Below are 15,362 nucleotides of genomic sequence, written 5' to 3'. Positions count from 1 at the left end.
TGTGCATTGTCTGCTCTGAGCAGGAATATCGTCCTCGGGGCTGGGTGGGCCAGGATGTGCTCCCCTCCCTCTCCATCCCCTGCCCTGCTTCTTAAGGCTAGAAAGCAAGCGTCGCCTTCTTGGAGGAAAACAGAAGGTGACAGGTGTAGCAGCGTGGAGTCTCTGCAGAAGCAGACCTCTGTAGAGCAGTTTCGAGTCCCAAAATAAAGCAAGCCCTAACCGAAAGAGCCACTCAGATGTCAGCTGTCGACTTGAGAAGACTCAGCTTTCTGATGACATGCAGTGGAAACATGTCCACTCCTCTGGTTTCTCTTCCTGGCCCTCGCCAGAAACCGCCTCCTCTCTGCCACAAAGCTGGGCCTTCAGTTGGTCAGCAGAGAACCAGCCGCTTGAAGAAACCATTGGGATTTCTTTCCCACCTCCCACTCCTATGTCATCTCCGTAAAGCATTCTCTCTTCCCTCCAAGTCTAGGCTGGGCAGGGGGTCACTTCTGTTCAGAACGAAGCCCACTCCACAGAGCACTGCCATTCTGCTCGGGCTGACCCCCTCTGAGAGCCGAGAGCTGCTTTCCCCAACCCTTCGGTCAGGGGTGGTGTGACGCCCCTAGTGGAGTCACTCTCAGAAAAGCACTAGAGATGGGAGACCTTCTCCTCCCCCTCCCCCCGCCCCCGCCTCGGTGTGTCAAGGCATTGCAGGTACACAGCACAAGAGCCTGGGAGCCAAGGGCTGTCGGGAATGGGTGTGGAAGTCTGGGGCACACCCTTCTCCTTGGCATCCAATTAGGACAGTTCCCACCCACCATCCACAGAGCTGCTCTCTATCCCTTGGCAAAGTTGGGTTTAACCGGCTGCCTGGTAGAATTGTCCTAATTTCACAAGACTTGGAGAATTTACGTTTCATTTGGCCTTTTTTTTTTCCTTTTAAAGAAACTTCCCTTTACCATCCCAGAGTTGGTGCAGGCCTCCCCGTGCCGAAGCTCGGACGGAATTCTCTACATGGGTAAGCCTCCCACTCAACACCCCCACACCCCCACCCCCGGGTCTGGGAAGAGGCGTGGCTGAGAGGGAGGTGAGCCCCTCCCTCCCGCCCTGGCCAGCCCTTCTGGGAATGGCTCCTGGCCTTGGCTGCACTCCTGAGGAGGCTGCTCCCGCCAGGATCCGCTGGCCAATTAAGACAGGCGCCCCCACCTGGGAGCCAAGCTGACACCAGAAATATGGTTACTCATTTAACAAGCTTTTAGCTGCGCTTGACCTAACCACCCCCCAACCCCACCCCTCGTGGTTGAAAGATTGCAGCATCTGGGCGGGCACAAGGCGGTGAGATTTCAAGTGAATCCAGTCAGCTGAGGCAAGGAGGGGCAGCCAGCCTCTGCCTCTTAATTACAGAGCTGTCTTTGTATTTCCTGCTATTGGGATCTCTGATAAAAACAGTACTTAGCAACCTCGTCCATGGCATCAGGTCACAGCCCTTCTTTGCCCGCGCTGCTGCCAAGGTGTCAGTAAGAACACATTTGTAACAGGAGGTGGGGCTGTCTTTATCTGAAGTCGCCCTGGTGACCAGACCCTGTATTTATGCAGCAGTATTGCCCCCGAGGAACTGAAAGTGCTTGTGGCCTAGCCAGACCTTGGCAGCGGATTGGATTGTTCTGGGTCTCACGTGCCAGCTGGATTGTCAGTGTTTGCCGGGGTCAGGAGGGTGCCCCTGAGTCTTCCCCCACCTTCCTGTTGTGGGGTTGGCAGGACGTGACAACCTAGGCTCCTCTGCAGACCAGACCCAGACAAGGCTGGAACATCTGCGTCACCATCCCCTCCCAAAGGTCATCCTTAGCATGTGGTTCCCATCACCTCTGTTCCTGGAGCTTCTTGATAGCCCCGTTCCTCCATGAAAGTCGTAGCTCCCGATAGTGTCCTGCCAGGTGAGACAGGCTCGTGACCACAGCTGCTCGGTGACATTTCACTCCAGCTTGAGATCTGTCCCCTAGTAAGTTCTTAGCGATATCAGAAAGTTGGGGCCCATGGACAGGTCTCACACCTGCGGAAGAGGTGTGTGTGTCGCACACCTGTTAGAGCCAAGTGTGTTACTGCTCGGTGCCATCGCGCCCACTTTGACTCCTAGTGATCTGGTGTGGCTCCGGGGCACTGCCCCTGGGTTTCTGAGGCTCGTCTTCATGGGGACAGACTGACAGCTTTCTCCCACTGAGCTCCTGGGTGGGTTCAGACAGTTGACCTCGTGGTGAGAAGCCCCCAGGGGGCTCCTTAGAGGCAAGTGTAGCCTGAGCAAACTGGAATGTCCTGTGGTCTTCCCCAAAGAGCCCATTGGACAGCCAGCCACAAGGTCAGCAGTTTCAATCCACCAGCTGCTCCATGGGAGAAAGAGGAGGCTTTCTCCCATCAAGAGCTGCGGTCTCAGAAACCCAGAGGGGCAGTTCTGCCTTGTCCTCTAGGGTTGCTGTGAGTCGGTGTTGATTTGGAGGCAGTGGGAGAGTGCAGACCTGCACCGGCACTGCCCCCTCTGCTTCCTAGTGCCCCTTGAGAATGAAAACGTTGGCGGGATGTTAAGAAGATAGAGCTGACCGAAGCCATCCCTCCCCGCACAGCCTGGCTTACAGACCGGAAGCCTGCTGCCGGCCCGCCATCCTCCGGCTGCTGTGGAGGGCACACCACACGTCCAGATGCTCTGTGTTCTTTGGCTGCCCACCCGGTCCTACCACATCTGTTACCCAGCTGACCAGGGTCCCTGGTCTCTGGCTAGGGAGCAATGTATGAGCTGAGGTCTGGGGCTGAAGTGACTTTGGCCTTAGCACCAGGTTGCAGGCAGCTCCACTGGCCAACCGTGGGCACCAGCTAATTATAGTCATAAGCAGCAACTGTAGATTCTCTTTACACGTGGGCTAATTAATAGGGGTGATGAGAATTGTGAATGGTGGTTTCCAGAGAGATATGCCTCCTGGGTGAATTTCCCCATTTTTATAGGCCTTGGTGCCTGGGAAAGAATTGTCCTTTCCAAGCAATAACTTTCATATTTAAGGATATTAATCAAAGCAATAAAGTTTAACTTGGGAGCTTGGAGAACTTTTTAACTATGATTCAGTCCCCGATTGCTAAGCAGAAGGTCAGCAGTTAAAACCCCCAGCCAGCCATCCCACGGGAAAGAGCCGTGTCGGCCTGCACTGCAGAGGTTTACAGCCTGGAAAACTTGGGGGGCAGTTCCCCCTGGCCTGCAGGGTCACCAGGGTGGCAGTGGGTTTGATTGGGCTTTATGATTCAATTATTAGGTATGGAGGACCTTTTTAAGAACATGATGAAGTAGTTGCTATAAGATCCAGTGGCCCCCAAGTTTTTATTTCCTCACTACCCTTTACATTGCCACTTTCCAAGCCTCACAGAAATGTCCCGGACCCTGTGGGAACCCCAAGCCCGTCTCTGGGCACAGAGGACCTCTTGGGCTGCTGGTGTGGCAGTGACGGGCGTAAACCACAGTGTATCCCGTGACCTTCCAGGTAAAAAGCAGGACATTTGGTATGTTATTGACCTCCTGACTGGGGAGAAGCAGCAGACTCTGTCGTCGACCTTCGCAGAAAGCCTCTGCCCGTCCACCTCTCTTCTGTACCTCGGGCGAACAGGTAAGCAAGGCATCTCTGATGACTGTCAGCCTGCAGGGATCTGAGACAGTCCCATCCCTGGCCGCCTTCTCCAAACACAGATCCGAGTATGCTGTGCCCCTCTAAAAGATCCTTCCCTGGCTCCCATTGCCCACGGCTGGAACCCCAAGCTCGGTCCCAGAAGCCCCGGGCTGCTCGCCAGCCATCCCTGAACCTCCCCCACTTCCACACTGTCCATCCACAGTGCTCCCTGCCGCTCCCAGAGCAAGCCGTGCTGGGCCGTGCGTCCCTCACCACACATCCTTTCTTCTCTTCACGCCTCTGCTCAAAAGCCCCCTCATCTGGGAAGCTCCCTTCCCAGCCTCCCCAGGGGCAGCCTCCATCTTGCTATTCATCTTTACCCCTCATGAATCATGAAAAACACCCCCATCCTTTTCTGCTCCCTGTGTCCTACGCGTCTCACCACCGACTTCAAGTTTACTCACCTCCCCCCTGGGCTCAGGCCCCATTTGTGGCTCCTCTGCACCCTTGTACTGAGCACACTGCCCGGTGCTCAGATATGTGACTGGCAAGCCCTTTCTCGCAGGAACCGACCTGATTCACCAGGTGCTCAGCCGCTGTCCCTGTCCTCAGTGTGAAGGGCTGCGTGGCAGATACAATACAGCCAAACGGGAAGCAAGCAAGCAAGCATTTAGAAGTGGGTGGGGGTGGGGGGTGAGGATTGTGTCAGACACTTGGGAAGAAGCCATTCTAAGTGACCACTCCATTTAGGTCACTGAGCTCAGGGAGCGAGGGAGAGGGCGGTGGGGTGGGGGTGGGGGGCTTTCTTCAGGTGCTGTGCAGAAAGGTGCCTTTCTGCAGATTGGTGAAATGCACTGTGGCCCCCTGGCAGCTGCTTGGCCTCTCCAGGAGCTCGGAGGCCAGTCTGTACGGATTGCAGAGCCCACCCCCAGCCCCACCACTTTCCCCGAGAAAGCCAATCTTCCAGCTGTGGGGCCTGCTTAGGATTTTGTTTGCTTGCTTTTCTATCAGGTAAAGGCTTGCAGCGACTCCAGCTTCCCCCAGGCATCGCCAGGCCGTGGTTCTCAGGCAAAGTGGTGGTGCTTGGAGGTGTTAGGTGTGGGGGGCAAGTGCATAGGAGTGTGACTGCTTGGCCTCCAGGACCAGTGACGACAGCAGCAGTCATTTTACCGCTGCCCCAGAAGTCCTTCATGGGACGGTCCTCCCCACTCCACATGCTGCTGGCTGGCTCACTCCTGTCTGGGACCTGGCTCTCCACGTAGAGTGTGGACTTGTTGGCATGGCGACTAGGTGTCCATCTTGGGGCACAGTGGAAGCTACCATGGCTCATAATGCCTGGGCTCAGAAGCCCCCGAACTTTATTGTCACGGTGGTCTCTTGGCCAAAGGAATCATAAGAATCAAAGGAGTGGTGAAATGGGCTTGGCCTCCTGAAGGAAAGAGCAATGTGAACATCACATGCTGGTAAAGAATTGGTGACCTTTTCAGAAAAGCTCCCCAGACTCCCACAGTCGAAAATCCAGCACCTCGTGCCCTGCATCAGATCTTGAAACGGGGGGTGGGTGGGGGGAGGCTTCTCTTGGTTGGTCAGTCGGGCCCCTCCTGTGTCCTCTAACTCCACATAAGCTGGTGAGACAGTGACAGGACAGCTACAGTAAACATTCTCAATCACGTGAGCACCGTGCAGCAGTCACTGACCCAGAGTCACGCTGCCGTCTGGCCAGACTGCAGGTTCCTTCCCCTGACAGCAGGTTACAGCCCCCGGTGAGGGCCAGTCTCCTCCTCTGGGATTCTTTCTCCAGTATGTTGCTCTCAATGGCCCTTGCTTCTGCTCTGAGACTTGCTTCCTTTTCCCACTAGAAATAACTGTCCCTGCCTGTCCCTTGTTCAGTACGAGTTGGAGGTCTAGAGACCCTTTTTAAAAAATATTTTTATTGGAGGTTCGTGCAACTCTTATCACAGGCCATCCGTCCATTGTGTCAAGCACATTTGTACATCTGTTGCCATCAGCATTCTCAAAACATTTCCTCTCTCCACTTGAGCCCTCTTTTCCCCTTTGACTGTTTCTAGTCCTTCCAGTCCATGGTTGATAGCAAGCACTCTTTCAAAACATTCTGGATGTTCCATAAGTCAAGCGGAGTCCTCTCCTCTCGACACTAGCCATGCCCACAGATCTCTGAGACCAGCCCTCTCTCCGCTTTCATGGTGAGAACATGCCAGGCAGAGTACCCGCCTCGTTCTAGAACTGAGTGTGGTGATGCCTGCACAACTCTTCACACACGACCGAAGACCGCCTTGCATGACACGTGGATGCAGTGCTCGCGAAACTGTTACAGAGAGGCGCCATCCATCTCACAGCCTTCTCCTCTCTCAGGGGCACCGGGACTATTTCTGAGGTTTCAGATGCCTCGCTGGCATCTTGCGGTCTTGGCTTGGAGCTGACCTTGACCATGAGGCCAGGCTTCACTGCCAGCACCCTAAGGTTTCATGCAAGGCCAGCTTTCATCTTGAGAGTCTTTTACCAGATGGGGCGATGGCCTTGGACCCTCTATCTCATTGTTGTCCAGTCAATTCCAGTTCATAACGACTCCGCAGGACAGAGTGGGACTGTCCCTGGGCACTCCAAGGCTGTACCTGGAAGCTGTGAGAGCCAGGCCCAGCCGGGCTGCCTTTGACAGGTGCCACACCCCCACTGTCACCCCTTTAGGGGAAAATAGTGGCGTGTTCTCTCCCTGGCAGAGTTCTGCCTTCCACAGCTCCTGGCATTGGCAGGCTGGACTGAGTCACACTCAGCCGAGGGAAACTGATGGGCACTTTCTGAGCCTGCCCAGCAAGCGCCTCAGTCAGATACACAGCTTCATTAGGGAGCTCTTTCTCTCCCAAGTGCCTGCCCGCGGAGTGTACGTGTGCCACCGTGACATGAGCAGGGTCGCCCTGTTCTGCTCCCAGAGGCAGGGACCCTGTTCATCTCTCTTCCGGTGACAGAGCTCCGGTCGCCCCCCAGCCGCATCCCGTCTCTGAGGCCCAAAGTCAGTGCCCCAGGCTTTAGGGCGTCATTAAAGCATCACCCCACGCCTAGGTACCAAATTCTGTATCAGTTATCTTTTACCCTCAGGGCTTCAAAGAGGCTATAGGGAGATGGGATGGAAAGATGGTGGAATTTTAAAAGCCTCTTGGCATGGAATAAACCACCCTGAGATGTCAAGCGGCTCAAAACAATAGCCATTCTATTGCTCACAGTTCTGTGGGTCAGGAGTCCTGGGAGTCTGGGACTTCACCTCCCTCCATGTGGTCTTTCCCTGTCCATAGGGCTAGCTAGACATTCTCCCCTGCAATTCGGGGAGGCCAGTACTATACGTGGGTTGCAATTGAGGTGAGGCCAGCATCCCAGTAGGTAATGGGCTGGTGTGTGTCCTGCAGAGTACACCATCACCATGTACGACACCAGATCCAGGGAGCTCCGGTGGAACGCAACCTACTTTGACTACGCCGCCTCACTGCCCGAGGACGACCTGGACTACAGTAAGTGCTTCCGGGCCAGCTGTGGGAGGTCGGGCCAGGACTTTGGACCAATCACCCCAGACACCAGGATCTCCTCTTCAGACGCTGCTTTACCGCACTCTGAGCTCTCCACGGGCTGGTGGTAAATCCCTCCAGCAGTCGGGGTAGCAAGGGCCAGCTCACCTTGGAGTCCCTCTGTGTCAGGAAAGGAATTCACTGCCAGCCCCTGGGAGAAAAGTGATGCCATTGTCCCATCACTGCTCTCTGAAAGTCTGGTGGGAAACTGCCCTGAAAAGGATCACATTTGCAGGTTCTGGATGGCGTGGGAGGGAAATGTGGACCAGAAGTAGAAATCCTTATGGAGATTAGGCTTACTAGTCAGGTGGAGCTGTGAGCTCCCCAAGACCACAGCCCTTACCCTTCAGATCGGTAACACTCCCCACCTCTACATTTGATCACTTAAGATCAAAAGGACAGCATTTACCTGCAGCGAGGTAGGAGTGAGGACAGGAGGAGGAGTGGAGCCCAGGAGGAGGGGCCCAGCAGGGGTACTCTGAGGGGCCTGTTGCAGTGGATGGGTTGACTGAGAGTGGGTGTGAATTACTACATGTAGGCCGGTGGTCTGAGTCTGATGGAAATCCTTCAGACCCAGGACCTACGTGTTCTCATCCGATCACCTTCAGTGCCCTGTCAGGACCAGATGCAGACTGTCTTTCAGCTTGGTCCGTGGAGTTATTTTACAGGGCTGCTACAGAAAGCCAGGCTAACAGACTTCGCCCGACCCCTTTTTCCTTGGTATGAGTTACCCTCGGACCTTAGTGCGCGAGCCAGGCTGCTCTCAGCATCCTGAATGAGCTCCCTGGGAGCACGAGACCAGTCCCCGGAGTTCTCGGCGCCCCAGAAGGCTTGCTGCCTCGAGCTGAGAGACTGCCACGTGCCACGCGGGGGGAGGATGTGGCCGTGGGGGGAGTGAGACGCGACCTCTTTTGTGTGTCTGCTCCGCTGCAGAGATGTCTCACTTCGTGTCCAACGGCGATGGGCTCGTGGTGACCGTGGACAGTGAATCCGGGGATGTCCTGTGGATCCAAAACTACGCCTCCCCCGTGGTGTCCCTTTACGTCTGGCAGCGGGAGGGCCTGCGGAAGGTGATGCACATCAACGTCGCTGTGGAGACCCTGCGCTACCTGACCTTCATGTCCGGGGAGGTGGGGCGCATCACCAAGTGGAAGTACCCCTTCCCCAAGGAGACAGAGGCTAAGAGCAAGCTCACGTGAGTCGAGGGACCTTGGGGCAGGGGAGGGCAGGCTGCTCTGACCCGGCCCCGGGATGACCACATGTGGCAGACCCTGCGCTCCAGGCCAGGGGTCGGGCAGACAGACTCAGGCAGAACCTCCGAATGGAGGAAGGGGGTGCAGGCCTTCTGGAGAGAGAACAAGTTAAAGTCACAGGTGGCGACCCGTAGCCAACCTTTAGAATCAAATGAAGAAGCAAAACGCTTCCAGAATCCCCACCAGCTGAGTGCTATCCAAGTGGGTTGAAGCCATTTTTAAAAGCCAGGAGAAAGTGGGCAGACGTTTTTAGTACATGCAAGTCTCTAAGGCCCAGCCTGCTGGTGGTCTCCATCCCGCCGATGAACCGCCCGTAAGGACGTCACTGAATGTCACCTAGCCTGCTTCCTGCCTCATAGAGTTGGTGGGGAAGGTTGCACCAGAGCATTCTGTGCATAGAGGAGCCCTGGGGGTGCAGGGGTTACAGGTGGGCTGTGATCCAGACATGGTGGTCGGCAGTTCGAAGCCACCAGTCACTCCGTGGAGAAAGACTGGTTTCTACTCTTCTCCACAGTCACTGTCTCGGGAGCCCGCTGGGGGTCACTATGAGTCAGCATGGACTCAATAGAGTGAGTTCAGTTTTACTTCCTAAATGGTCGGACACCTGCAAGTGCTGGCTATTTCTTGAGAGAGGTTTAAGCTTCTACCATCTCTGAACTGACACCATAGACCCATCCCGCCATCCCTTCCTCAATGCCCCAGTCCAAGATGGTCCACTGAGCTGGAGGACAGGATGTCTTGCCCAGCTTGGGATTCCGTAAGCATCTATGAGGCTTTTCTGGAACCTCCAGGCTAACAGCATGTGATGGCGTCTCAGAGCTTCTGTGGGCCCTCTCGCAAAAACACACACACAGCACTTACTGCCATCAAGTCAATTCTGACTTACCCTACAAGACAGGGTAGAACTGCCCGGGGGCTCCCAGACGGCAGCTCTTTATGGGAGTAGAAAACCTCACTCACCTTTCTTCTTAGGAGCGGCTGGTGGTTTCAAACTGCCGACTGGCCCAACACATAACCACTACACCACAGGGTTCCTCTAGAACCCTAAGACCAGACACGGCATGTGGGGCGGTGAGAACTCCGGTCCCAGAGTGTGCTGCTCAGGCTCGCTGAGCATCCAGCCTTACCAGGCCGTCCAGGCCCGCCCGCCCGCAGGCCTTCCTGCAGGCTGTGATGGGCAGGGCCGAGCCCAGCCCTGCCACTTCCTGATGAGGAAGGCAGGTTTGCAGTGAGGCGGCTTGTCTGTGCTTTGTAGGCCATGGGTGACTGTTCCCCTGGCCCCTGGGATGGTGCCCTGCCTCCCACCCCCCAGCTTTCCTCCTTGCTGGGGGTCAAGGCAGTTATGCCTGGGTGGGGGGGGGCGGGGGTTGGGACTCTGGCTCCTCTTTCCAAAGGGCCACCTGTGGGCTCTGGACATAGAGTGACTGGAACACGTGTGTGTTTCACCCACAGGCCCACCCTGTATGTTGGGAAATACTCTACCAGCCTGTACGCCTCCCCCTCGATGGTGCACGAGGGGGTCGCAGTCGTGGTAAGTCCCCAGGGCGGGGGGGCAGAGACAAAGAGGGCTCACTGCTGCAGCCCCCAGCGCCGCCTCCCATGTAGCCGCAGTGACTGCGTTGTAGGTGAACGGCTTGTGGGCTGGGGATGCAGACCACAGATCTGAAACCCTCTAAACCAGCTTCTGCACGGGCCACGCTCTGCTTCATGAGCAGAGGCGCGTGTCTGCCCCCTGGCTGCCATGCTCAAAGCTGAACCCCAGGAGCCAGTCCTCAGGGTCAGCCACATTGTTAGCTTCTCTGGGCGGGGGGTGCTGCCCAGCCAGCTATGCCTGCTCCCCGGCTTCCAGACACCTCTGCCCTGAGCCTTTAGTCCTGCAGTGCCCTGGCTTCCGGTGCCCTTCCTGCTTCCTTTGCCCTCTCTAGTCTCTGAGCACCCCAGCCCCTTCCCTCTGGCCCTGGCGGGGCCTGAGCTGTGATGCTGCTTTTGTAGGCAGCCCACGACCGTTCCCCTGGTCACCTGCCCACTGGGCATGGTGGCATCTGAAGCTATGACCCGAGCCAGCTCTTGGCAGGGCCGGAACTTGATCTACCCGTATATGTGCATTGCCTCAACTTGAGCTTCTGGAAGATGCTGTGAACTGGTAGATGCCCACTCATTCTCTGGTACTTACAACCGCTCTGCATAATACCCCAGCCCACTCCCACTGCTGTCCAGTGGGTTCTGGCTCACGGGCACGTGACAGGGCAGAGTAGAGTGCCCGGGGTTTCCAAGGCTCTGCCGGCCGTGGCTGAGTGCTCTAGCCGCAGTTCCACCAGGTACCCGCTTCCCTCATAGCTTCTCGGGGTCCCCACTCTCCCTGCCCACTCCGTGGGATCCAGCCATGAGAAACGAGGCTGGTGCCCATGTTGTGGCGTCCTCGTGGACTGAGCTCACCCTGCCAGTCTTGGGGCCCTGGGAGCCCAGCTTCTGTCGAGGTGGATGGTGCGGTCACACTCGGGCAGTCCTGGGAAGACCCCGGTGGGGCCTGCCTCACCACAGTCTGTGTCCACAGCCCCGCGGCAGCGCTCTTCCCTTGCTGGAAGGTCCCCAGACCGACGGGGTCACCGTTGGCGACAAGGGCGAGTGCGTGATCACGCCCAGCACCGACCTGAAGTTTGACATCAAAGGGAAGGACAAGCTCAACTACCTGAGGAACTACTGGCTTCTGATAGGTACGTGGAGGAGGCTCGCCCCCCTCTGGGGCCAGCAGCAGACTTGCTGGTGAGCTGCAAAAAGCATCACCCTTGGGCGGCCCTGGGGGGCACAGCTCTCCCCTGACCGCCATGGGGGGCCTCACGAGCCCCAGGCGCTCTGCTGCAGGTGGGGTGCAGGAGGAAGGGAAGGGGGGGGAGGGTGGGTTAAGAGCCGCTTTCTCCAAGCAGGCGAAGGTCAGAGACCGCCTCCCGGTGGGCAGAGGTTTAAAGCATTTCTAAGTCAGTCGCTTGGACCGTGGGGCATTTTATCCCACCCTCCTCCCCTCCCTCACAAGGAACACAGCCCAGCCGTGTTTACCAGTCAGTTCTCACAAGTCATCATGCCCTTCATGTCCCCAAAGTCAGCACCTGGCGGGTGCCCGGCCGGCCGGGGCCCAGCACCTGGGAATCCATCTCGTTGGTTTCTCACAGCGGCCCCGGGTGAGGCTGGTGCCCTGTCTGTTCCATTTTTAGGTAAGGGAACAGGTCTTCTGTGGAAGAGTCCCTTGGAGGTGGTTTGGAGTTGTGGAAGGAGGAGTTGAAGACCAAGAGAGAGACTGAGGCGGATGTTTCCGGTGGACTCCGAGAGCAGCCCTGGGCCCTGTTCTCTGGAGTGGGCGTGGGCGCTCCCTCCCCCATTTCCTTCCTGTCCATGCGCCAGCCCAGGGGCGTGAGGCTGGGAATGGAGGCACTGTCAGCGGGAGAGATAGGGTGTTTCATTGACACCCCAGGGCGGCGTCCTGGGGACAGGGCAGTAAGGGTGACAGTTGACACAGAGGCATGAGGGAGAAGCAAGGTCTCTGGCAAGCGTCCCACATGACCACAGCAGGGTGGAGCCCTTCAGGGTGAGAGCTAAACTGGGTCACCCTTCGCCCCAGCAAGTGCCACCGCACCTCCTGCGGTCATGGGCTCACCGCCAGGGCCAGGCCATGAGTGCCGGTTGCTAGGCCTCCAGGAGCGGTAGTGTAGGGAACGTCCAGTGATGATTGAGGACCTGCTGGAACCTTGGCCCTCATCCACACAGCTTACTTACATGTCCTGTTCCCGTTCCCCAGACACAGAAGGACGTGCGCTCCCAGTAGGGCATCTGGTGGCCTCTGCAGAGAGCTGCCCCTGGGCTGAGCGTTGTAGGGGAGCTTCAGCTGTGAACAGGCACTAAGCAAATCAGCCAGACTCAGCCATGTGTGCCTCGCTTCCGAGAGCACGTCGGGAACGTCTCGGTGCCTCTCCCGACAGAACCCTCTCTCTGCCCACCCATGCCGCTCCCACGTCACCGGCTAAGAAAATGAATGTGTTACTGCAACTTCTGGAGTCAGGTTTGCCCCTCAGATCTGTGTGTCCGGGGACAGTGACCAAATGCATTTGTGTCCTCTCCTAGGCCACCACGAAACACCGCTGTCCGCCTCAACCAAGATGCTGGAGAGGTTCCCCAACAACCTGCCCCGGCATCGGGGGAACGTGATTCCTGCCGACGCCGAGAAGAAGAGCTTCGAGGAGGTGAGTGGGCTGGTGGGCAGGGGCTGGCAGCTCTTTATGCCAGGACTTGAGGGAGCCCTGGCTTTATAGCACGCGGTCTAATTGAGGGGTGCCGGGGACCCAGGGCATGAAGGGCGCGAGAGAAGGAAGAGGAGGGCAGGGAGAGCAGGAGGCCCAGCAGGGCCAGGAAGAATGGGCAGTATGTGGCCAGCTGGAGGGTCCTGACGGGATGAGAACAGCCCAGGGAAGCGTCGTCTGGAGCAGGGCATGACGGCCCAGCTCCCAGACTCGGAGGAGGCGGGCCTGTGACCCAAGCCCATCCTTGGGCAGCCCAGGAAAAGACACGCCCACCCGGCCCACTGCTCTGACTGGCAGTGAAGGCGCCCTCTTCCCCACACAGGTTATCCACCTGGTGGACCAGACGGCCGAGAGCTCGCCCACCACCGTCACCCAGGATGTGGAAGAGAAGTTCGCCCCCGCCAAGCCCGAGGCCCCCGTGGACTCTGTGCTCAAGGACATGGCCACCATCATCCTGAGTACCTTCCTGCTCATCGGCTGGGTGGCCTTCATCATCACCTACCCTATGGTAAGGCTCCACCTGGGCCTGCTGGCCACAGGGCCCAGACAAAGACAGCCCACCAGCCAACCATTGTCCCCTCCCAGTGAAACACCACTGGGTGCCTAACCCCCCAAGCAGGGTCGCTAAGGAGGCACCGCCTTCTCAGAAGAGGGTGGTCTTGAGCCCGGGACTTAGTCTTTCACTTGACAAGCCTTGCTCACAGGCCCTCCTGAACGCTTGGCTGTGTGTGTTTTGAAAAACAGGGACAGCAGGCGTGAAAACCTCCCTCTCCCCCTTAGAAACTGCCTGCGAGCGTGTCAGCAGAGTCGAACGGGCTCCTGGGCACAGCTCTGGCTTTAGCAAGCCTTACGTTGCTTGCTGGGCTGGGCAGAATCTCCCGGGGGGAGCATTCCCTCACCAGCCCATTCACGGCAGCACACACGTGCTCGGGAGTACGTGTCCACACGGACTGGCACCCCAACAGCTGCATGGGTCAGACGTTTTGACCCTGTCCCCCGCAGGTCAAGGGTCACTGTTATCACCTGTTTACCCCGAGGTTACTCGGCGAGCAGAGGCTCCTGGGGACATCAGCCTCAGGTAGAAGGGGGAGTGCCAAGATGCCTCCAAGCAAGGGTCCCCCTCTCGCTGCTCCCTTAGCCACCTTTCCACACCTGGGACGTAATCAGCACAGGTGTGGCAAATAAGGGTATCAGACGCTGCAGGGAGGCAGTCTGATGACACCGAGAAGGGGGCACCTGGGCCAAACCCATGTTTCTGCTGCCTTCTGCCTCAAGCTGGCCATGTGGTTCTGGGTAGGTGGCTGTGAGGCCTGCGCCCAACTTTCTCATCAGCCTAGCTGGGCGCTCACTGACCCACCTGAGCCGGCGTCTCTGCGGGCACAGGCCAGAGTGGGCAGCACTCCTGTGCCCGCCAAACCCACCCCCGTCTCTCCATTGGTTCTACTTCTGGGTTTTCACTTCTGCAACAACTCCCGGACTCTCAGCCAAAGCTGCCAAATTTGAGAGTGGACCTGAATGCCCTCCACCTGGGGCCCACTCCTTCCTCTCCCCATGCTCCCATGGCCGGGGTGGGCTGCCCGGAAGGGCCCAGCCGCACAAGGCGGAACACTCAGGGAGCAGCACTACCCCAGGGCCTCTGGCCGACCTCCCTCTGCCCTGTGGGTCATGCAAACCCACCCCGCCTTCCCTGGTGGGGCGGGGTGGGGGCTGCCCCGGCTGCATGGACGCCTCCCTTTCCAGAGCATGCACCAGCAGCAGCAGCTGCAGCACCAGCGGTTCCAGAAGGAACTGGAGAAGATGCAGCTCCTGCAGCAGCAGCTGCCCTTCCCCCCAGCCTCCGACTCGGCGCTGGACTCGGAACCCCTGGACACCTCTGGCCTCTATTCCGAGAGCTCGGCCACCAGCAGCCCCAGCACATCCCCCAAAGCCTCCAACCACTCCCTGCACTCCAGCGGCTCCGCCTCCAAAGTCGGTGCCAGCCCCTTCCCGGACCAGGATGACGAGGGTAAGGGAAGCAGGCTGTCTCTCCCCTGAACCCGCTTTCTTCCTCCACCCCCAGGGCTTCTCCACGCGCTCACAACTCCCTGCACTCTGGGGCCTCTTGGCTGCCTGGTCCTGAGACCTCTCCTCTCAGAGGGCCTTCTGGACCCCAGTCCTCCCTCCATCCTGATCCACAGGGGCGGGAATGGGCTGGCCAGAGGCGGCATGGCCACCTTGGCTCTGCCCTGTTCCTGAAGCCACCCAGTGGCCAAGTATAGAAGTACAACTTGCTGAGCCTCCTCCTTTGGGAGCCTGGCCCAGGCCCACTGTCAGGGCCCAGCCCAGGGAATCAGGCCAGATTTGTGCAGGAGGGCCCTGGGGCTCATGCTCAGGCAGGGGTGTCTGCTCCTGGCCTCTCAGTTTTCATGCTCACTTGTCTCAGGGTGCAAATATTTCACTTCAGGATGGGTGGTTTGGGTTTGGTTTGGATGTTTAACATTCTGCATATCCGTAAGGACATGCGTATGTCTGTAGCTAGATACCAAAACCAAACTAAACTGGAGTCAGCGCCAATCCATAGCACCCCTCTAGGACAGAGTAGAACTATACATCTTTATGGGAGCCAGAGCAGCTGAGTGCCAA

The 15,362-nt window shown here is 57.8% G+C and overlaps 1 protein-coding gene across 2 annotated transcripts in view; it reads left to right on the top strand.

Annotated features, from left to right (window-relative positions):
• Positions 1-15,362, top strand: part of ERN1 (endoplasmic reticulum to nucleus signaling 1) — an 88,213-nt gene that overhangs the window by 59,810 nt on the left and 13,041 nt on the right. The window contains exons 5-13 of one of the 2 annotated variants that reach the window (XM_075562076.1): positions 928-1,000; positions 3,501-3,623; positions 7,043-7,144; positions 8,132-8,393; positions 9,904-9,982; positions 11,006-11,165; positions 12,565-12,683; positions 13,063-13,248; positions 14,481-14,745. In XM_075562076.1, coding sequence (XP_075418191.1) covers positions 928-1,000; positions 3,501-3,623; positions 7,043-7,144; positions 8,132-8,393; positions 9,904-9,982; positions 11,006-11,165; positions 12,565-12,683; positions 13,063-13,248; positions 14,481-14,745 — 1,369 coding nt within the window. Of the gene's footprint in view, positions 1-927; positions 1,001-3,378; positions 3,624-7,042; positions 7,145-8,131; positions 8,394-9,903; positions 9,983-11,005; positions 11,166-12,564; positions 12,684-13,062; positions 13,249-14,480; positions 14,746-15,362 lie in introns of both variants that reach the window. The other variant, XM_075562077.1, reaches the window with a different exon arrangement.

The sequence above is a fragment of the Tenrec ecaudatus genome, chromosome 10 (genome assembly GCF_050624435.1).
Source record: "Tenrec ecaudatus isolate mTenEca1 chromosome 10, mTenEca1.hap1, whole genome shotgun sequence".
NCBI classification, from domain to species: domain Eukaryota; kingdom Metazoa; phylum Chordata; class Mammalia; order Afrosoricida; family Tenrecidae; genus Tenrec; species Tenrec ecaudatus.
This window is presented reverse-complemented; position numbering and strand designations above follow the sequence as displayed.